At 45.5% G+C, this 25194-nt stretch overlaps 1 protein-coding gene across 1 annotated transcript in view; it reads left to right on the top strand.

The window, feature by feature from the left end:
- DAAM2 (dishevelled associated activator of morphogenesis 2) overlaps positions 1–25194 on the top strand; it is a 104507-nt gene that overhangs the window by 65804 nt on the left and 13509 nt on the right. Inside the window, 15 exon segments of the mRNA XM_039856141.1 lie at positions 1857–1931; positions 2353–2447; positions 5364–5697; positions 6529–6639; positions 7855–7958; positions 9082–9148; positions 10197–10314; positions 12304–12442; positions 15033–15091; positions 15236–15420; positions 16015–16144; positions 16147–16313; positions 20526–20633; positions 23095–23121; positions 24149–24255. Coding sequence (XP_039712075.1) covers positions 1857–1931; positions 2353–2447; positions 5364–5697; positions 6529–6639; positions 7855–7958; positions 9082–9148; positions 10197–10314; positions 12304–12442; positions 15033–15091; positions 15236–15420; positions 16015–16144; positions 16147–16313; positions 20526–20633; positions 23095–23121; positions 24149–24255 — 1826 coding nt within the window.

The following is a 25194-nucleotide window of genomic DNA, read 5'->3' as shown; positions in this document are numbered from 1 at the left end:
CACCCAAAGTCACCAGCCATTTATAGCAAGTGGCTACACCATTGCTAGAACCCAAGCCTGCTCGAGATGCATGAGCTGCACACACTACAAGCCACTATCTAGTACACTCAATGCACATTTATTAAGCACCTGCAGAATACTATGGTCTGTGTCCAGGAATCCTACTCTGAGAAAAACAGGTATTAATAAAAACTCAAGTCATGGGAGGAAGGGAGAAAGAAATGAGAAAATTAATTTCAGGAGAAATTAATCATGTCTCATTATTCCTCACTTTCCAAATTGATTAAGTATGGAGTTCCCTTAAGTCGATCTTTTATACAGCTAAAGTAAAACATGTATTAAAATATAAGGACATTTCTCCCTACCTTCTAAATCAAATTGTGTGTAATTTCCCCCACACACTTTCAAAGCCCCTGCTCTTTCTACAATGTAATTCCTCTGTCTGTAACACCCTCCCCACCTGTCTTAGCTTCAGTAATTTTTAATAATTTATCTCAGTCCTCTCATCATACCCCCCCACCTCACTCTCCTATGGGCCTTCTTTAAATGCTGCCCCCCCAAGGTTTCTATGGCCCATTTTGGACAGTTCTACCACAGAGCATTTGCCACCCTGACTGTGACACCATGGAAGGTAGAAATTATGACTTTTTGCTCAGTACTTTCAGGACTCAGTACAGTGATTGGTGCGTAGTAGGTGCTCATTAAATGCATATGGAATGGATAAAGGATGAGCCAGCAAAAGTGGGAAAGTATTTGTTTGATGATGCATTTGTTTTTGGTTCTGTGATTCCCTTCTCCAAAGTATTAGATAGAATTTGTGGGCTTCAGTCATGGAGATTTAACACATGTAGTCACATGAAATCACCGAGACCAAATCAGGCAGCTTTCCCAGTGGCCTAAAATTTGGATTTTATGAAACCAAATCATGAAGCCTGAGTGGATGGAGCTGAGGGATACTGGACAAGGTCCAGGACAGCTGGCAGACAGGTGGTTCATCAAGGAGGTTCTGGAAGAGGTAGTTTTTCATGCTGATTTGAAAGCAGGAGATTGGCAGAGTAGATGATGGGGAGTAGCCAGATGTGACAGAGACAGGGACAGGAAGGAGCAGATCCTTTGACTTGAGGAGAGAGCTGGATTTTCCAAGATTAATGTTTATCCAACTGCCATCATTCTTGACCATACTTGGAGAAGAGTCGAGGTTTTCTCTTGTGACCTGGCAGCTGGGCCTAAGGCCCTCTGATCTGGGCTCTACTTCCCAGCTGCACAGACCCCTCCTGAGTCTTTCTAAAACCCAGGGCCTTCAGAGTTTTTCTTTCCCTCTTTTTGTAAAGTTACTATTTATTGAGCACCTACTATGTGCCAGGCACCGCACCAAATGCCTTATATAAATGCTTCTCAAACTATCTGGGAGAAAAACCAAGTTTTTAAATTTCCAAACTGTCACAGACTAATACTTTTGTGAAATACAATGAGAATGATATCAGAAAAAATAAAACTTGAAAAATCAGATATGTAAAATAGCACACATTTTTATTAAATTTAACAGACATAAAATTACCTTTTATTAAACAGAACAAATATAACAGGGGAAAATTATTTTTAATTGTACATATTGCTCATTGAAAGTGTATATACCTACATGGTTTCTGCCCATGTCATTGGCTGGTCATGACATTCTGTGGTCATCGTTCATATTTACCAAGGAAGAAATGAAAGCCTGGGGAGATTTTATAATTTCCTTGAAGTCACCCTATCTAGGCAGGGCTGAGAAATGAATCTGTCCATGGAACGAAGCCGAGGATCTCAGGCCACGGGCCTGTCTTGACAGTTGGTCAATACAGTTCTTCTATTTCCAGGAGCAGGAAGACCCCAACAAGCTGGCGACCAGCTGGCCTGACTATTATATTGGCCGCATCAACTCCATGGCTGCGGTGAGTGGCTGTCCCTCTCCTGCCCTGCTCCCACCTGGAAAGGCTAGGAGGGAGAGTGAGCCTTCATCATCCTTCCCTGCACCTCACACCCATTCACTGGAGATCAGATCCCAAGACGTTATCCTAATCCCTCCCTTCCTCGTGTGACATTAGCGTCTCCCAGCCATTTAAACATTTATACATCATGCAGGTTTAGGAAATAGACTAAGCTAATAATTCTCCCCATTTTACAGATGAGGAAAGTGAAATCCAAGGCCAGAGCCTGAGTTGTCTTAGCGTCTGACACTCTGTCTTAGTAAACCATTCCCTGAGGCCTCACCCTTCCTGAGGCAACAGTGACCCCTCACATCTTGGCTGGGGGTACAGGAGGCTGGGAGACAGGCAGCCCAGTATGACCTCCACCCCCGCTCTACCTCCTCAGATGCAGAGTCTGTACGCATTTGATGAAGAGGAGACTGAGATGAGGAACCAAGTTGTGGAAGACCTGAAGACGGCTCTCCGGACACAGCCTATGAGGTGACTCCCTCTGTTTCTACTTCCCTCATTTCCTTCCACGTCCCTTCACACAGTGGTTCGCATCAACTTCCTGAAACTTTACACAGTACTCTGTTCCCATTCTGGTCCCCTTGGCCAACTCTACTTTTCAGCCTTCTCTACAGTTTACTTCATCAGCTCCCACACCACCTTTCTCTGAGGAGCTGAGAGGCTGCCAGGGGATGGATATGTTGGGGAGAAGGGAGGATGAACATAGGAAAATGGAATGCATCTCAGGTTCTGAAGAGCTATCTAAAGAGAAATTAAGGACAGGTACTTGTTTTTTTGAGGAGGAGAATAGAACAGGAGGGAAGGGGGTCATAAGGGCAAGGTATACAAGAAAGCTCTGAGAATGAGGGGGCTTGGTAAATGTGGGTGAGAAATGCTCCAACCGCTAGGGGGAGATGTGGTGTCCTTGGATGAGATTTCACCCTTTAGAGCAGGAACAAGGCAGGCAAACAAGGAAAAGGGGATGGGTGTCTCAAAGGCTGGAGAACCCAGTGCTCATCACTCATTCCCCTTCCCGTAGAGGCCACATGGTGCAAGTGTCAAAAGAGGGAGCAAGAGCTGCAGGTTCTTCTTGTGTCTTGAAACTGACACTTATCAGCTTGAGAGCCAAGTGTTAAATTTTCAGCAGTTTTGCAGCTGGTGTTAAACATAGCTGTGATTAAAATGTAACAATATAAATTTATGACTAAATAAATTATATCAAAAACAAAGGTAATAAATATTTGAAACATTACTCCCTAATTACCTAATGATTTGACTCCATTTTACCGTTATGTATGTTTTTCACTATTATGTATGCTCTTGCATTTACACCCATTGTATATGCATAGGTAGAAACACTATAAATGGTGCATCTCTTCCCAACTTCACGTTTAATGACATCATATTGAAGTTGGCTGTGCTAGGAGTATTTATACCGTGGAAATTGGCAAACACTACAATCAGGTCTTTTTGATTTTCTCCAGAGAGCTGATCGTTTAACATTTACCAGTACGTTAGTCTGTATGCACACATGTGTTTGTGTGTGTTGTGTGTGGGGAGGGTATTTTCTGAGCTGAGCTGTCTGTCCCAGGAGCCTGGAAACAGAGCCTCAACAAGAATGGAGCACCTTCATCCCCACTTGTCTCTCATGTTGGGGTGGGGGTCTGGCATCGGAAGGTGATGCAGGAAGGATGAGGAAGCCAGGTTGAAGAAAGGTTGCCAGAATTGTCTCCCACTTCAATTTCTTTTTTCTTTTCCTTGATAAAATTATAATTATAAAAGTTACACATAGTCATGGTGGAAACTTTGTGGAAAACAGAAAAGCATTTAATCGAAAAATGTAAATAACACCTATTTTAACAACTTGAGAGTATATCTTTTTTTTCCTAAACATATTTGTATAAGAATATAGAAATACAAGTACACTTGGGAGCAAGTATAATAATTATATTTAGTGGTTCCCTCAGCTTCATTTATGATATTCCTCAGATCATTAATTATTGTTCTACTAAATCAAGGGTTCTAAGCCTGTGTGTGTGTGTGTGTGTGTGTGTGTGTGTGCATGCACCATGGCTGACTTTGGCATCCAGATGAAACCTATTGACTGCTCTGTGAATGCTGTTTTTAAATCTAAAATAAAATAAATAAAACAGATAGGATTAAAAAATAAACCAATTAAATTGAAATACAGTTATCAAATATTAAAATTTTTGAGGTAGCAATTAATGTGATTCTTTATGCATTAAATAGCAAGAACTAGCAACCACCATAATTTTGGAGTGCTGATGAGTGTAAATGATATTTAATCCACCTGGAACAATTGTAATTTGATATGAAAATAGCTGTAATTTCTTTGGGTGACAAAGTCACAGGTTCTGCTAATACCACTGTCATTTATTGCTTACCTTAATCATTAAAAGAAATGCTAAATTTTAGTTAGAGATTCTCAAAAATAAAAGTATAGACATACCTCAGAGATCTTGTGGGCTCAGACCATCACAACAAAGCAAATATCACAATAGTGAGTCTCATGAATTTTTTTTGGTTTCCCAGTGCGTATAAAAGTTATGTTAACATTATATTATAGTCTATTAAATGTGCAATAGCATTATGTCTAAAAAATGTTGTATGTATCTTAATTTAAAAAATACCATATTGCTAAAAAATGCTAACGATCAGCTGAACCTTCAGCAAGTCATAATTGTTTTGCTGGTGGAGGGTCTTACCTTCAATTTGTAAGAAATGCAATATCTTAAAACACAATAAAGCAAAGTGCAATCAAATGAAGTATGCCTATATAATTTTCTTTTCTTATCCAAGTTCATGGACTCCTGAATGCTAACCATAGAGCCTTTAGGGGAACATAGACTCCATGTTAAGCACTACTGAACTAAATGGTTTTTAATGTTTTCTGCTAACGTTCTAGATGATTCAGCTGATTTCTTAAGGATTCCTTGAAGAATATCTTCCCCAATCTTGGTCCCTTGACTCAGTGACTTTGAATCTATTCCACATATTTCCATCCCCCAGTTTGGAAGTCTTCCTTGTTGTCAGACTGTAATTCTCTTAATTCCCATTCTCACTGGAGATGAGTCTTCAGGTTTAACAGCTGTAATAATTATTGCAATAATTATCATGATCATCACATTCACATATATAGCATCCTAGCAATGCAGCTTACAGTTAATGACATGCAAATGCACAGCATTTAAAATGTAAATAAGATGCAAGTCCCCTGTGAGGATGATAGGATTTTAGTGCTTTGGATAAACTTTATAAATGAACCAAGAAGTTACTGTAGGTGGGACCCAGTGGTAAACAGGTAATGGGGTAACTATTTGCAAAATGTATGCAGAGTAATATGCAAATGAAGAATATCTGGTTTGCTAATGGTTCTGGCCTGGGCAGGTTTGTGACTCGCTTCATTGAGCTGGATGGTTTGACTTGTCTGCTGAATTTCCTCCGGAGCATGGACCACGCCACCTGTGAGAGCCGCATCCACACTTCCCTCATAGGCTGCATCAAGGCTCTGATGAACAACTCCCAGGGGCGGGCTCATGTGCTGGCACAGCCCGAGGCCATCAGCACCATCGCACAGAGCCTGCGCACTGAGAACAGCAAAACCAAGGTGGCTGTGCTAGAGATCCTTGGTGCTGTCTGCCTCGTGCCTGGTGGCCACAAAAAGGTGCTGCAGGCCATGCTACACTACCAGGTGTATGCAGCTGAGAGGACGCGCTTCCAGGTGAGGGACTGGCAGAGGCTTGATATAAAAAGACATGAAAGGCCTTACGAATATGAGTTTAGCTAGGGAAATGTACTACTTGCTAGAACATGGGTTCTTTGTGGCTGGAGTATTAGTTTGCTTCATTTTTGTGGCTCTAGCTACTTGAGCCCAGCATCTGGCTCATTATAGAGGCTCAGTCAAGAGTTGAATGTAATTGCAGGGTCAAGATTGTAGGTCCTATGCCTGGGTCAGGGCCTACTGTGGAACACTGAAACCAGTCCTGGGAGCTCAGCCATGCTATTCTCTTTTCTTCTTCCAGACCTGCCCCAGAAAAGTAATGAGATAAACAATAAGTATAAAGTGTCTTGGTGCAGCGTAAGTCACGATAGATGTGAACTGTCATTACAAACTGTGGTTTATCCACCAGTATAGGTTATTTGTTTATTCTGTCATCAAACATTTTTAAGCACCTACTCTTTCCAAAAAGTGGCCCCTGACTCTTTGCAGAAGATACAAAAGAGATAAAAGACAGCGGCTATGCTGTCAAGGAGCTAGGCAGCAAATATGTACAAGCTGTAAAGAACTGTAGAGTGCTGCTCTAATTGACCCGAGCCCCAAAGGCTGAGTAAAGAGGAAGTAAGGCAGGATGGAGACTGAGGTGTGGAGAGGCAAAAGATGCTTCTTAGAAAAGATGAGCTTTAGAGAAGGTCCCAGATAAGTTGGATAGATTGGATAGAGAGAATGAATGGGGCATTCTGGATATTTAGAATGGCAGGAGCAAAAGTGCAGAGGCTGGCCCTATAGGATCTTGAGCCCTCCTCTTCTTTCCTGTCATGCTTTTCCATCCAGACACTGCTGAATGAGCTGGACCGAAGTTTGGGCCGGTACCGGGATGAAGTAAATCTGAAGACAGCCATCATGTCCTTTATCAATGCTGTCCTCAATGCTGGAGCTGGAGAGGTGAGGCACCTTCACCTTGTCCTTGCTGTACCCTGACTTTCTAGACTTGGAGTAAAATGTGTGAGTGCTTCCTGGGTAAGTAGCAGAGGAAAGGGGTCAAGGCATCTGATTGGTATGGCTGCCACTACCATCAATGTCTTCAGATTATCTTTATCAGCTCTTGCCTCTTTCACTTGTGACCAACAAAAAACTGGCTTGTCATTAACCTTGCTGTCATGAGGGGTTCCTGGGGAGTTTCCTGCATAGGCAGCATCATGTATTATGTGTGTCATGAACAAACCGATCTTGGCTGGCTGATGGTGGCTTAGGGTGGTGAGAGATCGTTTGTAGGAAGAGGGCAAGTATTGGCCTTTCTTTCTAGAGCTTTCTAAAGTCCTGTTTCTGGACTGGTTTCTGGATTGGCTAATCATGCCTTTCTAGCACCTTCTGTGAAGAGGTGCGGTATTTTATTTTCTTTTTTTTGAGGGGGGGTCATAATGCGATTCTTAAACCATAAAAGTAGCAACAATTGAAGAACTTAAAGAACTCAAATTCTAAGGTAATTAGATGCCCCAGTCGAAGTCAGCTTATTGAAGAATAAAAGGGGCACTTTAATAATCTTCACTTTTCCATCTTTTCTGCCATCATGCCTTTTTTTTTTCCACATCCAGTCCTGATGACCTGAGTTAGGTGAGGTGGATTGGGGGAATAATCTGTTCCTGAAATGCTGACATCACCTCTGTCAGTACTAGCTATTTATGGCTGACATCTGTTTTGATTAGTTGGTAACCATGACTCCTCAGGTAATTTTTATTGATATTATTCCTATAGGTGAGTAATATCATGTCCATTTTACAGATGAGGAAACTAAGATTTTCCTAAAGCCACAAAACTAGTATAAGTAGCAGAGCAGGGATTTGAACCAAGATTTATTTGATTGCAAAGCTTGTGTTCTATATCACTCTACAATACTGTTCTTTGATGCCAAGAGCTAAGAGAAAACTGGTAAGAGACCTAAAAGAGATGAGGCAAGAGATCTAAAGGGAGTAAATTAGCAATAGCAAAAGATGTTTCCTTCCACCCTTTCTTGGAACTCTGGGCGTTGAAGTAGTTCCAGATAAGTTTGCTGTAGGAGATATGGTGGGATAATAACTGGAGTGGCATGACGGTCTGCTGGGGACTCTTGTGGAAATTGAGGCCAGCCAATGAGTCTGATCTTCCCTCACTGATCCCCAGGATAATCTGGAGTTCCGCCTACATCTACGGTATGAGTTCCTGATGCTGGGGATACAGCCTGTGATTGACAAACTCCGGCAGCACGAGAATGCCATCCTGGACAAGTAAGACCCAAGTCACCCATCCCCATGGCAGAACTATGGAGACAGTACCTCGGTGGGAGATGATCAGGACCTTTGTGGAGGCTTCCCTTTCCACTGGAGACTACCTGCAATATCTAATGTTGATTCAGAATCTGCTCTCTCTGTGAATGGGGGTAGTGGTGGTACATATCTCCCCCATTGTCCACATCTTACCTATGTTCCTGCTTGTCTTCTTTCTTGACCTGCCATCTCATCTCTGATGCTGTAGACAGGTGAATCCAGTAGTCTTCAACCATGGCATTACTGCCCCCAGAAGGCATTTGGAAACATGTGGGAGTATTATTTGGTTTTCAGACTGGTTGGTGGGGGCACTAATGGTATTGGCTGTTAGGGGCCAGGAATGTTAAGTGTCCTGCAGTGCACTTCTGCTCAACAAAGAAATACCCCTCTCAAAAGCCAAGCCATAAAGGTCCTTATTGATCAAAGGGCATAATTTCATTCCCTTGTGTTACCAGTAAGTCCCCTCTGGTTCTGTCCCATTGGTACAGGCTATTTAATTACTCTAGGCCTTAAGGGAGAGAGAATGAATCCTTTTGAATTGGAGTAGGGGCGTGAATGGGGTAGAACAGAAGATATTGACTTTGAGAGCTAACATGGGAACAGTATGAGAACACCAGGGAAGGTATATGTAGAGCAATAGTCCTTGAGTGGGAGAGATTTTATCTCACTGTGGACATTTGGCAATGACTGGAGACATTTTTGCTTGTCACAGTTCAAGGTGGGGGAATGCTACTGGCATCTAGTGGGTAGAGATCAGAGGTGCTTCTGAACTTCCTACAACTCACAGATTAGCCTCTTGTAACCAAGGGTAATCCAACCTCGAATGTCAATAATGTCCAACGTTGAGAAAGCCTGATTTAAGGTGATGGAACCCTGGGTTGCTTTCCCTGAGAGAGGGGCATGGGCTTCTGTAAAGGAGGGAAGTTTTGGCTTACAGACAACTGTCTTCTTTCTGGTTTGACATTGGCCTCACCTGAATGAAGCTTTCCGTTTTAGCTGGTGGGGTACTCAAAGGGGCTGTAACCCTCAACTAAGGGTGTCCTGGTGGTAATGTCTACACTGTCTATACTCCCATCCTATTTAGGCATTTAGACTTCTTTGAGATGGTCCGGAATGAGGATGACCTGGAGCTAGCCAGGAGGTTTGACATGGTGAGGAGCCTGCCGGGGTGAGGTGACTGCAGTGGGGTCCCAGGTGGCCCCACAGCCACTTCTTCAGATCCTGTGCTGTGGTAGGTCCAGTGTTGGTTGGATTCCCTGGTGGGTACCCCCATGGCCAGGTCCTACTTCTGAAGCCCCAGCAGTATGGTGGGTTTACCTGGTGGGCCTCACCTGGTCGGCCTCACCTGGTCGAGTGTCTACCCTCTAGGAGACTAAATCTCCCGAAGGAAAGAGAGCCGGTTCTTATACATGCCTCTCTTGAACAACTCTCCCTCTGCCTTCCAGCAATTTCCTGAGTCACTTCTTACCATCACTAACCAGATCAGGCTTAGCAAACAAAATCATATTTTCATTGTAGCCTTAGTAATCCTGAAAATACACAATTCTGCTGCTTAAATATTGTACTATAAAATCCCTATTCAAATAGGAACCTGCTTTTGGGTAGTACTTCAGTCACCAAGCACCATCCTATTTTATTCTCTCAAAAGCTCTGGATTTACAGATACAGAAACTGAGGTTAGAGAGGACAAGCAGCTTGCCTATTGTCACACAGCTAGAGAGTAGGCCCAGGATTTGGACCCATGGCACCTGCTTCTTGACTTACCTATGCCTCTGCTTCTTTCCCTTAGTTTGAATCAGTTCTCAACCAGGGGTGAGTTTTCTGCCACACCCCAACCCCAGGGACATTTACAATATCTTGAGACATTTTTAAGTTATCACAACTGGTGTGAGGAGGATACCATTGGCATCTGAAAGATAGAGACCAGTGCTGCTTCAAGCACCCTACAATACACAGAACAGCCCCTACAACAAAAATTATTCAATGCAAGATGCCAAAAATGCCAAGCAAGGTTGAGAAACCCTGGTTAATATAATTAGCACATCTCTTGCCTCCTTTTTTAAGCCTGGGCCAGAGGCAGTGGAAGGTACTCTTTCCTGGGGATGGGGTCAGTTGATGGAGGCAGGGTCTTCCTCTCATCCCATTCTCTTCCTCATCTGCCTGCCCCCTCCCCAGTCACTGCTCCCTTCACTCCCTCAGGTCCACATTGACACCAAGAGTGCTTCCCAGATGTTTGAGCTGATCCACAAGAAGCTGAAGCACACTGAAGCCTACCCCTGCCTGCTGTCTGTCCTGCACCACTGCCTACAAATGCCCTGTGAGTAGCCCACACTTGCCACTTCCGTCTGTTGGCCCAAGCCCTGGCCCAGGGCAGGTTGAGACAAAGTGTCAGGACCTGGGTTGGTGAGTCTCACCATGTCACCTTCTGCACATGCCCCTGGGAGGCCAGGCCAGGACTCAGGCCCCTGCTTTTCTCTCTTTCTTTGAGGTTAGGACTTCCACTGTCACCTTGGGGAATTGCTAGGGACTTGACCTTGAGCGATACCAACATCTTAGTCCAACAGCAGTAGCTCAATCACTGTGAAATCAAACAGCTCTGGCTGTCAGTTCCTGACAGAATGATTAGGCCTCTTGGGAAGTTCCAAAAGAAGTTTTGCGTTTGGAGGAGTAGCACAGATGTGGAATGAGCAGACTGATTTTTTTTCTTTTAAATCAATTCCTCCCTCTAATTTTTGCTGGCTCTCACCCTAACACCCTTGCCCCTGCCTCTCCTTGCAAATACCAAATGTCAGCATCTATGGGAGCAGATGCTAAACTTTGAAGATCTAGGTGTGCACAGTGACTGTATAAAGCACACATAATTATGAATAGCCACCCCAGCATACAATTTGAAATGAGCTTTAAGCATTTGGTACTTAAGCTCTTCACAAAACAAAATATTTGGAAAATTAGTCTGGGCCACCATCATGGTCAATGTAGACAGACTTTCTTTAGTGGTGGTGATAGTGGTGCTGGTGGTGATGGTGACATAATTTCTTATGTGCCAACTCTGGGCCAGGTATGATGTAAGGTCCTTTAGTACAGTGTCTCTAAACCTCAAAATGACTTATAGAATATGCATTATTATCTCCAGTTTACAGTGGATAAACTTGAGGCTGAGCAAGTCTTTACATATAAAAGAATTTTTGTTTCTCTCGGGTCAGGCTTTAGATGAAACTTTTACTTCTACTTCTGAGCCAGTGAACTGGCTTTACTGTGTTTTCCTGGGTGAAAGGTAAATAGAAAACAATGCCATATTGCAATGCCTTTGTCAGTGGAATGGCGAAAAGAAAAGAGAGATAGTGGCCTGGACCAGGATGGTCTCAGGTCTTCTACAAAAATCAGTCCAGATCATCATGGAAGATCTGGGAAGTCCCTGGGAAAACTGACTTCTGCTCCCATGAGTTCCTGTGTTTTGTGTTTCACGGGCAATGTGTATGGGTCTCTCTATTTTGCTTCAGAATGGGGCCTTGCAGACATGATCTCCCACCCTGTAGGCATTAATAGTTTGACTCCGAGTTGAGGATCATGCCGGTTGAACTCCCTTGGTGGTCAATAGAGACAAAGCATTGGAGATCAAGAACTAATGAAAAGAAGCTTGTGGCTATCGTGGGAAAAGAAAGTCTATGTCCAGCCAGACTATTATTAGACAATGGGGCCTTGTGAGATCAAGCACAGCACTCAATGCTTTTGCCTTCTAGTTCAGGGTCACCTTCACCAAAAAAATCTTCCTGGATTTTATTACCACTTCTCCAACTGAGCCTAACTCCCTCTAGGTGCATACCTGTAATTAGTTTCCATTCATCTTTCTCTTTAGAACAATAACATAGATAATCCTAAATCCTATTCTTCCCCCCCTCCCCTGGAGACTTCATTATTCTGTATGTAATATTTTGGAGCAGATTTACTTTTTAAAAGGAGATTTTTTTTTTTTTTTTTAGATAATGTAAAAAGCAGTTTGCATTCCAAAGGCACAGAATCCTCAAGTGCCAACAGGGAAGAAAGGCAGCCAGGAAGCATTTCAGGGAGTAGAGAAATATGTTGAGGGCATTGATACATTCATAGAGGGTCACTTACAGATAATCAAGAAATGACCAGATTTGTGATTCTCCATCGTCAGCAACTGCATTGCCTCTGCCATCAAAACTGGGAGCTTGCTGAGGGAGGGAGGGACACATGTAAACACTGAAAGGGCCCAGGCAGTGACTCCAGGGCAAGGGTCCAGGGGGCTCCAGGGCTCAGTAAAGATATGACTGTTGTCCCGCAGATAAGCGGAATGGTGGCTACTTCCAGCAGTGGCAGCTTCTGGACCGCATCATCCAGCAGATTGTCCTCCAGGATGAGAGGGGCATGGACCCTGACCTGGCTCCCTTGGAGAACTTCAATGTCAAGAACATTGTCAACATGTGAGCAGTGGCCAGCCCTCACCTGCCTTCCTCCTCCTTCCGCATCTCTCTCTTACTTGGCGGCTCTCTAGTGAAACCTCAGCTCCCTCTCTCAAGCCAGACCCCTCTAAATGGTGTCAATATTGAACAATATTGCCCAAAAGAACTCTCTGAGCTAATGGAAATTTTCCATGTCTGCACTGTCCAAAAGTGGCCACTGAGTGCTTTCCATGGGGCTAGTGTGACTGAGGAACTGAATTTTACATTTTATTTTCTTTTAATTAAATTCAAATAGTCATATGACATATGGCTAGCAAACACTATATTGGACAACACAGATTTATAGGGGGGTTACTCAGCTCTCAATGATCCACTGCATGGAGGGGATAGAGGAACAATTTAAACACATTCACATAGAGGAGGAGTCAGCAAACTATGGCCTATGGGCTAACTCTAGTCCTTCAGCTTGTTTTTGTATGGTCCATGAGCTAAAAATAGTTCTTACATTTTAAAAGAATTGTTGAAAACAAACACAGGAATATTCAACAAAAACTATATTGTATATAGAACCTAAAATATTTAATCTAGCCCTTTAGAGAAAGTTTGCAGACCACTGACATGGAGCATGGCCATTTGCTTATGAGGATGTTGGACAAGGATGTTAGAGTCTAAAGTCTTGTGACTTATTGTCTTGACTGGTACTGGGGATAGAGAAACACAGAGAACTAAGTTTCAAGTCACATCAATTAATATTCAGACCTTGATTTTTAATTTTAAACTTTTACTTATCTTTCAGTATAAATCTGAGCCAATTGCCCTTAAGGAGATAAATTGGTTCTCGGTAATTCATTGTATTGTGTTCGAAAGTTAAGCAGAAAATGATTTTTCAACTATTCATCTACTGTTTTCATTTGCACAAATAGTCAGAGGTTGAAGTAGTTAAAATCCTAACAGGTGCACTGAAATTTTTGCTGCTTCTTCAGCAATGGAAGTTCTATAATTACTTTAAGTCACAACTGGAAAGACTAGTCCCAGATGTGAATCAACACTCTAGATCTGATTGAGCCTTAAACCTCTCTCTCTGGACTGGTGCCAGGAGGCCAGGAGGCTACAGTGGGAAGGGTGTATGTGCATGCATGCGTACATATGTGTGTGCGATGGCTGGCTTTCTTTCTCTGTTCTGTTTCTTTTCTAACCCATTATATCCCCCTTTCCCAGTATCTAACCAGTTTCTACTCCCATCAGTGGCAGCATGGGGGCCAGAAGGAGAAAGGGAAAAGTCTTATTTGATCAAGTAACTTGGTAAACAGGCTTCCTGCTCTCTGGGCTTGGCATGTGGGTAAAGACGTGAAATATATTTTGATGTCTTCAGAAGTTTCTTGCTGGGTGCCTTTTACTACAAAACCCTGGTCACTGGCCATGCAAGGTGGGTTGTCTTTTTTTCTTTAGGGCGGCTGGTACCATCCCTTTTATCAGCTCCTGATTCACTGGCAATGCAATACACTAGATTTACATTGTTGCAGTGTCCATTTTTCTCCCAGGTGGACTTCTTAGACAAGACTTAAAATAGCTTCGGCCCAGTTTCCTCAACAATGCTTACATCTAGCTCATGGGAAACCCTTATGCAATTTCTTCTACCTTCAAACTCTAGAAGTGCCAGCAAGTCCCAGTTCAGCAGCCCTCTCCTGCTTAATGCTTCTGCTTCTTCATATTCTAGGTCTACCTGGCCCCAAGTCAGACCTCAGTCTACCATGCCTCCCACCCAATGTCAAGGAACATGGGTCAAAACTCTCTGGCCCAAAGAATCCATTTCAATGGATGGTTGTGAAGGAGGTAGTGCCCCTGGGGACAATGACAATAACTCTTTCTAAAGAAATCTCTGCACAAATTATTTCCCCCTCCATGCTCTGTCCCCTTTTTATATCCTTGATCTAGTTGAGGAGGTAGGGGTCATGGCTCTAACTCTTCCACATTTTCAGATTTAAAAAAGAAATGATTATTGAGATCTCACCTTAGGGTTTCACCTCTTTTATACCTTGGTGTCCAGGTGAAAGCTTACTTTTAACCCCCATTACAAGAGTTTGACATGAATGAGGACTTCCTATGATTAGATCCATCCCCTCTTTACCCTCAACACACCCATTCTGTGTTGTTAGGGAGGCGATTTCTCTTCCTCTTACACACTGGTCTTTAGGAAGCCTGGGCCACAGTAGGGCCAATATTTCAATCTCTGTCAATGCAAAAATCTATTTTTACAAATGATAAAAATCATTATACAACTAAGGGAAGCCTGAGATTTAGTCCTAGTTCTACCATTATTTAGCTGTTGTCTCCATCTCTGGTCTTGGGAGGTTCAACTTTTCACAACGGGATTAGGTTATAAGGAATCTAAGGGTCCTTTCAGATTTCACAGTTCATGGAGAGACACATAATGAGAACTGGGCAGGGAGGGGGACCTGGAGAAACATCTGGAGAGTCAAAATCCTGTCCTCCTTGATTTGGCTGGACAGATTGGAGATCAGGGCACCAGTATTGGGAATAGGAAGATGATGTGTCTCCTGGGAGGCTGTGAGCCAGCGTTCAACAGATACTTCTCTCTAATCCCCACCAGGCTCATCAATGAGAATGAAGTGAAACAGTGGCGAGACCAGGCAGAGAAGTTCCGGAAAGGTGAGGATCTTTGCTTAAACTTACCTCTCGCTCTGCACACCTCCTCCCCTGCCCAGCTCAGGATCCACCTACCCCTTTGGAGGGGGAGGCACACATATTCACAGTCTTTCTCTCAATGTCCTATCCTGTCCCACCCCATTCCAGAACACACGGAGCTGGTGAGCAGGCTGGAGAGGAAGGAGCGAGAATGTGAGACAAAGACGTTGGAGAAGGAAGAAATGATGCGGACGCTGAACAAGATGAAGGACAAGCTGGCCCGAGAGTCCCAAGAGCTACGCCAGGCTCGGGGACAAGTGGCTGAGCTGGTAGCTCAACTCAGTGAAATCTCAGTACGTAGGCGCCCTTCTCTCCTTTTACATAGTCAAGACTTTAGGATGTGGTGGGAAGAACAGGTGCGGGGAGGGGCCAGAGACCCCAGGATGAGGGAGAAGAGAGACGGGTACCTCAGCCCAGCATAGAGGGGACCCCTGAGGCTGTAAGGGTGGCACTTTTGTGTTACTTAGAAAAAATAATGCTCCTTCCTCTGGGTGACACTGTCCCAGGCAGCACACCTTGGAAGCAGAGTGCAGGTGGGATTTTGGCTCCCCCCCGCCCTCAGCTGGATGCCCTTGTGCAGGTAGTAGCCTACACAACTGTATGTGTCAATACTGCTGTTGCATTGTAATAACTATGACTTTGTCCACTGTCTATGATGGGTGTTTGACTTATGTGTGTGTCTGTCTGTGGTTGTATATGTGTATGTGTGTGTTGAATGTTTGGGATACAGAGAGAAAATGGGGGCTAAATGTATGTGGGAGGTAAGAACAGGATTGGGGGGATCTAGTATAGATGGAGAATAAGAGTAAGGAAAGGAAAATTGTGGGGGCCCTGAAAGGTATCATTGCTGATGGCTTTGTTCTTTTGATTTTTCTGTCTCCCCACAGACAGGACTTGTTTCTTCCCCACCTCCCCCTGGTGGCCCACTCACCTTGTCTTCCTCGATGACAACCAATGACCTGCCTCCACCCGCACCCCTCTACCATTAAGCCTACTGCCCTCCACGCCACACGCCACCCACCTCCCACCGGTGGGCCTCCCACTCCCTGGAGCCCCACCTTGCTTCAGCATGGGCCTGCCCCTCCCTCCAGACCCCTTCCCCAGCAGTGATATCCCACTCAGGAAGAAGTGTGTCCCTCAACCTTCCCACCCACTGAAGTCCTTCAACTGGGTCAAGCTGAATGAGGTCAGTGCATCCATTATCCTACAGGCAGTATCAGTCAGCCTCATGGATTGGCTGCTCCTTGTTTGCAGATCTCTCTCCTGGGTTCTTTCTTTGGCAGGGATAAGGGTAGACAGTGTGGATAGAGAAGCTGGTGTTGCTAACACCAGGCAGCTCACTGTCTACTGGGAAGAACATCTGCACTGGGAGGAGATGGCTTGGCATGTGGTAGTGCTTACATTGCCCAAGCCACCTACAAATGGAATTTGTGTGTGCTGTGGACCAATGGAGTAATAAAGATACCAGAGGACGTGCCAAGCATGGGTGCCTCCTAGACACGACAAGGGCTGGGCTGGAATTTTAAGGATAGAATCAATCTGAGGGAAAAGGTAGAAGATCTAGGCAAAGATCTTGAGCCAAGGTCTAGAGATGGTAAAGTTCAGGGCAATGTGTGTAAAGGACTGGAACAGTGAGGCCATTACAGGGGGCTGTGACAGTACACTTGCAATAAAGAGTTTGATGTCAAGATACAGGCATTTGGGCATCTTCCCAGGGAAAAGGTGTACACACTGGCTACTTTTCTAGATGACTAGAAGTGAGAAGCCCTCATGAATATTATCCACTAATAATCACCAGTCCCAGGCCCATGTGCGGAGTTGAATCCTCTGTTGGACTTTCATGAGCATAGAGCAGAGATGCTCTAGGTCACATCAGGCCCCTAGTAATTGAAGGTCAGTTCTAGCCTGAGCCAAGCCCTACTTCTGGTTCTATGCTGTATCCTATTAAGAGGGCCAGAGGCTTTGTCCCTGAAATGAACACATATATGGTACCTTAGTCCAAACTGGTCTGATCCACACGCACACTTCAACAACAGTCATGCAGGCATCAGTTTAGAGCTGGGCTAATGGATACCCTCTGACCTTGTCATATAGGCCTGCTGGACTAACCCTTGGGGAATAACTGTGCTATTGGAGTTTAAATGAGCTCATATGGAAACTCAAGTGGGAAGAGATGTGGGATTGCTAATAGATGGTCAGTTATTTTTTAGATGCTTTCTAACGGTAGACCAGCTAGCCAGTTAGTCTGAGGTCTGCTTTTTGTAAAGCTTTTTACTGGGGGCTGTAGCAGAAAATATTAAAAGGTGAGATCCAATGTTGCCCTGTAAGAGCTTTGGGTCTGGCAAATCAAGAAGTATGTTCAAAGAAACACTTAGAGATCCTGTGGATGGACTGAAGGAGACTTTCCAACCTCTAACCAAACCAGATTTGGCTCTAACTAACTGTGTGACCTGTGAAATCACTCATTTTTTGATTTGTGAGATGATATCTAAGATTCCTTCTACCTCTAGTTTTATAATCTAGGTAGAAAAAGAAACCATGAATACAGCCCATTCATAGTCTGCTGGGCCTGTGATACTATCTCCAATCTGAGTTATTAAGATTTTAGGGCCACCTGTTAGCAGCATTTTGAAGCAACACTATTGAAATTTGTGACAGCTGCATTGCACAGTTGTGCCCTGTGGATGGGCGCTTCTCCATGGTCACGAGGCAAGCCAGAAAGGCCAACTGCATATGAGCAGGCAAACAGCTCTGCAGAACCAAAGGCCATAGACTGTGTGGAACTATTCACTGTTCATGATCATATTTTTAAATTATGGTAAGAAGGATATACTGTTTTGTTTCTCGGACTTACGACTTAAAATTTATGGTTTTAAAAATGTAATGAAAAGTTGATCAGGCACCTCAACAGTTAAGGAAGACAGACAAGGCAATTCATATTTTTTGCAATATTTTTATCATATAGAGCTTTGTGCTTTGGATTTTCTCTGGAGTCCAGTAATAATAAAATCTCCATGAATTCCTCAGGGACCCAGAGGAAGACAGGGCTTCATTTCTAGACTGCAAAGTATCGGTTTGATAGAGTAGACATTGGAGAGCATTTCTAAGAGTTGCAGACATTTCTCAGCAGGAGTGGAGTGGATGGGTATCAAGTAATATTTATGAACCTGTTATCCCAGGTTATCCCAATCGCACAAGATTTTAGTTGTGCGATTAGAGATCAATTTCATCATTTGGGCCTTAGGTTCTTGATCTGTAAAATGGGGGTGATTATGATGTCCATAGTAAAGGTTGTTTTAATACATATAAAGTTCCTAGAATAGTGACTGACACATAGAAGGTCTTAATGATAATAACAATAATAATAAAATAGATTAGTTATTGTTAGTAGCACTACCATGTGTGATTTAAGTACGTTATCTCGCTTAATCCTCACTTTAACTCAGTAAGTAAGCACCATTGAGATTCAGTTTCCTTTTATGTGCCATGAGAAAAGGATCATACTCCTCCATTTGCCAACAGTCCCACATAGTGGCAAGACTTGGAGAACAAGCCAGCTCAGTCTGTCTGAGCCCAGATGCCCTATGAGAAAAACATAATGAAATATGTTATTGAGAAAGGTTCCCTGGCACTTACAGGATGTCTCTAGAGGGGCAAAACTCCAGGAATCAAGATTGGAGGTGATGAGGTCTTAGCCGGGGTGATGTAAAAATTAAATTCAAGAATTCTTATACATGGTGCACACATCAAGGTGACTTGGAAAATATTAGGAACAGACATACCTCTGTCTGGCTCCAGATCTAAGCTACACTTTCATGAAGAACCCCAAGTAAGTTTTTCTGGTAATATGGGGAGAGTGTTTGGAAAGAAGTGAAGGAGAAGCTGGATGCTCAGCCTGTTGTCTCTTCCTGGTGTTGAACATCCCACTCTCCCGCTCCAGTCCTTTTTTTCCTCATTCTGGCCTCACCAGGAATAAAGAGCAGTGGGAAGCTTTACACGTGTAGGCCTTCTCACTGTGCCTACCTCCACCCCAGGCCTAAATTTAGATGGGGACTAAATCAGAAGTTTCCCCTCCCTGCTTTTCCCAGTTCAATTCCTCTACCATCTTCTCTCTGCCTCCTATGTACTCCATTACAGGAGCCTGGCTCCTCTCTCTAGCCTTCTTTGCCTACCCCACGCACCCTCCTGTGTATACACACACACAAACACACACACACACACACAGTGGTTGTTACTGCCATGAAAAGAATGTGTCTGTGTTGGATTTGGCCAGTTGCCTATATCCCTTGCCGCTCTGAGCTTCCCAGCCCGGCATTCCACAAGAGGGTCCCTGGCCTTAGGAAGGCCACAGGAATGTCCCCATCCCCCTGCTCTGGCCTAGCCTCCCCTTTTCCAGAGTTTAAGAAAATAAAAGTGAGTGAAAGGTATGTTTCTCTCTCCAAGCCTTGCTGAGGGGGAGATGGAGGGAGGAGGAGGCATTAGCTGCCTTGCAGTCAGAGGTAGGTGGGGAGATTCTATTTTAAAAGATGGCAAAGCTATAGATGAGGTCCGGGTTCCTGGGAGGAGAAGGGTAGAGCATCTCTGAAAACAAGGGCTCTACTCTCTGTCCTCTAAAGCCATTATCAGGGTGTTACAGATCCACTGGGGGCATCCTTGGCTTGACTAACAGCTCCTCCCCAGAGGCCAACAGCTTCTCTTTAGATCTCTGGCATATGGGTTCAATGCAAGGGTTCTATACAGAGGTAGTGCAACGCCTAAGTTGAGAGACCTTGGAATGTAAACCCCTGGGCTCATCTCAGTCATAAGAGATAAGGAATCTTTCCTGGGTCTGACCAACGGGAAATTGTGGCAGAGTATTGCTGGCTTCAGCAGTCACTGTAGTGGCCAGGATGTCCCAGACTTTGGCATTTGTCCACTTTCTGGGAATCTGGGAAAGTGGGAGGAAGACCCCTGGGAGAGAAAATGACCATCTCAGATGCAGGAAATGTAGTCAAATATGTGTGGGCACTAGTGCTTCCAGTGATTCCAGCCAACTCTGACCTTTAGGGCCCTGTGAAAAGTGCTCTGAGAGCACTGCTTTTGTTTTGTTTTCTGGAAGGAGTTTCATACCCCCTCATACTTGCCCATCAGTCACTCCAGCTGATTTCTGTAACATGCTCATATGTGACCCCACATGGAAAGGAGGAAAAGGAGGTTATCTCTGGCCTCTGACCAAGGGCAGAGTGCTGAGGAAAGGTGGAGGCTCGATGGGGAGGAATAACCACCTTCTGAAGGCCTGGAAGCCTGGCAGTTGTAAAGTGTGCAGCTGCGATACAGGTGGGGTTAGGGAGGCACTGGAAATCCTCACAGTGGAGGAAACGAGTCAGTCACGGGGGGTTCTGCCTGCTCTGAATCTTAGGAACGTGTCCCTGGTACCGTATGGAATGAGATTGATGACATGCAGGTATTTCGGATTCTGGACCTAGAGGACTTTGAAAAAATGTTTTCAGCTTATCAGAGGCACCAGGTAAGACTCTGTCCCCATTAGCCTCTTGGGTCTTGACTTTCAGTCTTGACTTGATACTCTTCTTGATCCCAACACTCAGCCCCTCCCATCCTCCCTCCGATGTTTACTGAATAATTTTCTTCTTTGTCAGGTACCATGTTCTTGCTGAGAACATAGATATGCATTAGAGGTGTACGGCGCAGTAGGGGGAAACATCCCATTGTATTACAGTTTGTATTTACACATCAAGTGATGAAATAGTATTTTGTCCATTTCTCTCTTTCACCCTAGAGCACTGGAGGTAGAATCTGAGGGCCTGGACACTGTTGACCCTGCTGTTTCTTTGGCTCCAGGATTTAGGGACTATACTTAGAAGGGATTATAACTTTCAGACCACTTTCTCTACCATACTCTCTACCATACTCTCCACCATACTCTCCTCTCCCAACACCTCCAAAAGTCAAGTAGCAGAGGATGTTAATGTTCAAAGAAGGTAGAGCTGCTCCAGGTGATGTTAGGGGGTTGAGGCTGAGGCCAGGCCTGGGTGGGCTGAGAGAGGGCCTGGGCTTTGCCCTACAGACACTACAGATGGCTGACCAGTAAGCCTGGTCTTCCAGAGGCGGTAGGGGCAGTGGGGTTGGTGGTAGAACACAGGTTTTCTCTGGGGCAGGGGTCTAAAACTATGCTAAGAACTTGTGAGGATTGCCAAAAATGCTGATTCTCAGACCTCATCCTCAAATAAAAATGAGTCAGGAGGTGATCCAGGGCCAGGAATCTGCATTGCAGCTAGTATATCTGGGGGCCTTCCTCCCAAGTCCAATTTGGGCATTACCAGCCAAAGACCTTAAAGTGCTAGTTATCTCTCTGGCCTGCCTCCCTCCAAGGGGCTGTTTCCTCTTGGGGTTGTGTTATTTTCTACCATGTTTTTTCTGCTGATCCCAGGGTTTCAGCCCTGAGGACTTCCCTAGGTGCCAGTGAGTGGGGCCTGTGCCCTCCTGGGGCCTGGGCAGTAGCTGCATGTTGTGACTAGGTTCCCCACAGCTTTCTGTCAAGTCAAGATCTGTGGCTGACCTTCTTGAGGTCAAATAGGACTGAGGGCACCTGTGACTGCTAGGGATTAGCCAAAAGGGTGGGGTGGAAGCAGGGCTCTGGACATGTATTGGAGTTCTAGAAAAAGCAGATGATTGTTTATGTAATTTAAATATGAATACTCAAGACATCTGATTTCTACCCCTAATTCAGGAAGCATTTTAGCTCTTCCCCGTGTCAGGCAGCCCTGGTCACAGGCATCAGCTGAAAGGGGTCCTTCTGAGTGCTTAGTGATCCTGAGTGGGTGCCAGGGATGGAGGGAGTATATGCAAGAAGTATGTCAGGAGTGGCCAATCTCATGCCTGCATCTAGTTTGAGCATCTTCCTCTGGACCAGAGTTCTGGCTTGACCCACCCAGTCTTCAAGATCCTGAGGTGGGGCTGCAATGGGGACCAGTAGGGAAAGAGGGGCTATAGAGTTGAGGACAAACTGAGTCTGGGGCCATCCCATTTGCTGAATAGAGAAGAGTTCAGATGGAAAGCCCCAGGTTTTGTTCCCCTTTGCCTCTCTGAGCCCACACAGTCCAGGCCCCTGTTTTAGGATTGGGCTTGTTTAACTACTTTCGCTCAGTGGTTGCCTAAAGTCTGGGGCTGAATTCACAGCAGCAGAGCTGGAGAGGTCTCAGAGGCCATGTTACTCTGGGTGCCTTACCAGCCAAATTCACAGCAGGAGAGCTGGAGAGGTCTCAGAGGCCATGTTGCTCTGGGTGCCTTACCCTGTCTTGTGACCTGATAGTCATGGGGCAGGAGAAGGTGCTTTGAGCTGTAGATTCTCCCTTTGTGTACTATGAGTTAGTGATTTTAGCTCCTTGAGGGTCAGGAAGGGAAAACCAGGTGTGAACTCTGCCTCCTCAGCTCCTCTTAGATATGAAAAGACAGGCAAGGGGAAACGGGCAGGGAGCAAATGTCAGGGCCACCTGCTTTCCTCTGCCTCAATAAATGCAACTTTCATGTGTTCCTGCTCAAGTTTGGCTGTGTTTCCTCCTGTATTTAGAATGATGAACTCATGGGGCAGAGGAATGCCCTCAGCCCTCAGGGAAGATTCCCAGAAGAAGAGAGGAAAGAATGGCAGCCAAGGCCTGGGGTGGGGGAGTTTGGGGGCTTGGTCAGCCATGACTGGGGAGTGGTCCCACTGGGCCCAGGGCTGGCAGGAGATGCTGCCTGTCCTCTGCTTTGTGTGGCTTCTCTGTCAGTGCATGTCTACTAGAAGCAGCTCCTGTTCAGTAATAGTTACAGGTCTCCATCTCTAGCCATGGGGGTCTCATTGGGATGGGGCAGATGGAGTAGAAGATGAGGGCTCCCCATGTCTCTTTTCCTATTTCTGGGTCCCTGAACCTCTTGGCTAATGTTGTGCATGTTTAATTCTCTGTTGGCTGTGGCTGCTACCTGCCTAGGAGCTGATAACTAATCCTTCTCAGCAGGTGAGTCACTTGGGGCTCTGGAAACTACAACTTTTAACTACCACCCTGGGCTACTGCCCTGTACTGGGCCCAAAAATGAAGGCCTGTCCATTCTACCTTCTACTTTATTACCCATCCATACAGGGCGGCATAGGGGAGGGTCCTCAAGGAGAAAGCAGAAATATAGGAGATGGGGATAGTGCAAACAGACCCCTGCCAGCAGTGGAGGTGAATGTCTACTGGAGTGAGGAGAAAGCTTCTAGATCTATCGTCTTACCCAAAGCAAGGGCCCAAGGCCAGGCCATCCTGTAAGACTGTGCAGGCTGAACACTGCACAATTCCAGGGGCACAGTTCACAAAGATAATGATGTGAGTGGCAGTCCCTGCAGGTGTAAAACATAGAGCATGCACTTGGAGGGACCTCCCAGAGTTAGAAATATCCTCCTGTCTCTCTCACCAGGGGCCCAAGAGAAGGCAAGGGGAAATCTGATTTCTTAGGAATATGCCTGCTGGAACCCCAGAGGAGAGAATTCTGCATGGAATTCTGCCTCAGTTTGCCCACCTCTGAACATGTGGATGCCCTCTACCCAGGGCACATTAGGCTTTGCCTTAGTCCTTAGGAGTCCAGGAACTGTGTCCCTGTGAGGACTTAGAACCAGCATCTTAACATAGGATGGGGAGGCTCTCGGGGTGGGGCAATGGGGACTTGGTAGATCATATCACATCACCTGAAGCCATAGGCATCAGTCCTCTCCATTGGAATAGCTTTTTCTCTAGTTTATATAAAGAGGGCAACCTTAAAAAGGGGGTTCCTCATTGCCACCCCTCAACCCATTCTAGCCCATGGTGAAGTCCCAGATGACTCCTACTAGAGTCAGTTATTAACCACCCTCCTCTCTTTCCTGTCTTTTCCTTTACCTTTCTTTCTTCCTCTCACACTGGGTGCATTCCCCCGTTGGTAGGGAGGTGGCTCCTGAGGGGCGGGAGGCAAGAAGAGGATTGGGGAAAACACACACTTCAACATTTCTAATTTGCTTTTTGTTTGCAGAAAGAGTTGGGCTCCACTGAGGACATCTACCTGGCCTCCCGCAAAGTCAAAGAGCTGTCAGTCATTGATGGCCGGAGGGCTCAGAACTGCATCATCCTTCTCTCTAAGTATGTGCTCCCCTTACCTCTTTGGCCCCTGCTCCATGATAGGTTCCTGGTGGGAGGGAATGGGACCCCCCCACCCAGGAAGCAGAGGCCTGAGATGGGGCTAGAGAAGAAGATGATGGTTGACCTGAATGTCTGGGGGAGAGAGGTGGCAGAGGACTGGGGTGATAGCAGTCTCTGGCCTCCCCTTCTCTGCTGTCTCCTGGGAAAGGGGAGGGTGCTGCTCTAGAACCCTCTCTTGGGAGACCATATTGAGCAGCAGTGTGGGGCTCTGCAGACAGGAAACTGCCCCAGTCACAAGGCCTCTGACCAGCCTGGTCAGCATCTGGCAGTGGAGTTGCTCTAAGCCCATGGAGGGCCCCACTAGGCTTAGGCCACAGAGCAGCATGATCTCAGCCCCCAAGCATTTCCCGCGGCTGCAGAACAAACAGGGCAGTATCTGCACTAACAGCACAGCTTCTGTGCGGGGCCTCCTGCCTGAGCCAGGGTCAGAGGGCACCGTCTCCCAGACTATTCTTAGTATTGCCCTAACTGCCTCTAGGATATCCAGCCCCCTTTCCTCCCACAAGGCTACAGGCCTCAGTTTCTCCCCCTTAATGGCAGGGCAGAGTCCTGCACCCCCAGGGCCTTCATTGGGTGTGCATCTGAAGGAGATTCCAGGGAAGGTGTGTGTGTTGGGGGTGGGTAGGGGATGGCTTCTCCCCCTCCCAGACGGCAAGACGGATTGGAACAGCTGTGTGGGAGTTTAGGCAGTGTCAGAGACTAAGAGCTACTCTGTCTTCTGAGAATGAAGTAAGCAGGAAACTGCCCCCTTAGAGGTCTGCTGAGACTCCCATCCTCCCATGGAGTAGCTGCAGATATTTTAAGCATGAGGAGAAGGAGAAGGATCAGAAAAACCCTTCTCCCTGTCTCTCAGTCTACATTGAAACTGGCCCTTTTACT

This window comes from Pteropus medius, unplaced genomic scaffold, assembly GCF_902729225.1.
Source record: "Pteropus medius unplaced genomic scaffold, Ma_sr-lr_union100, whole genome shotgun sequence".
NCBI classification, from domain to species: domain Eukaryota; kingdom Metazoa; phylum Chordata; class Mammalia; order Chiroptera; family Pteropodidae; genus Pteropus; species Pteropus medius.
This window is presented reverse-complemented; position numbering and strand designations above follow the sequence as displayed.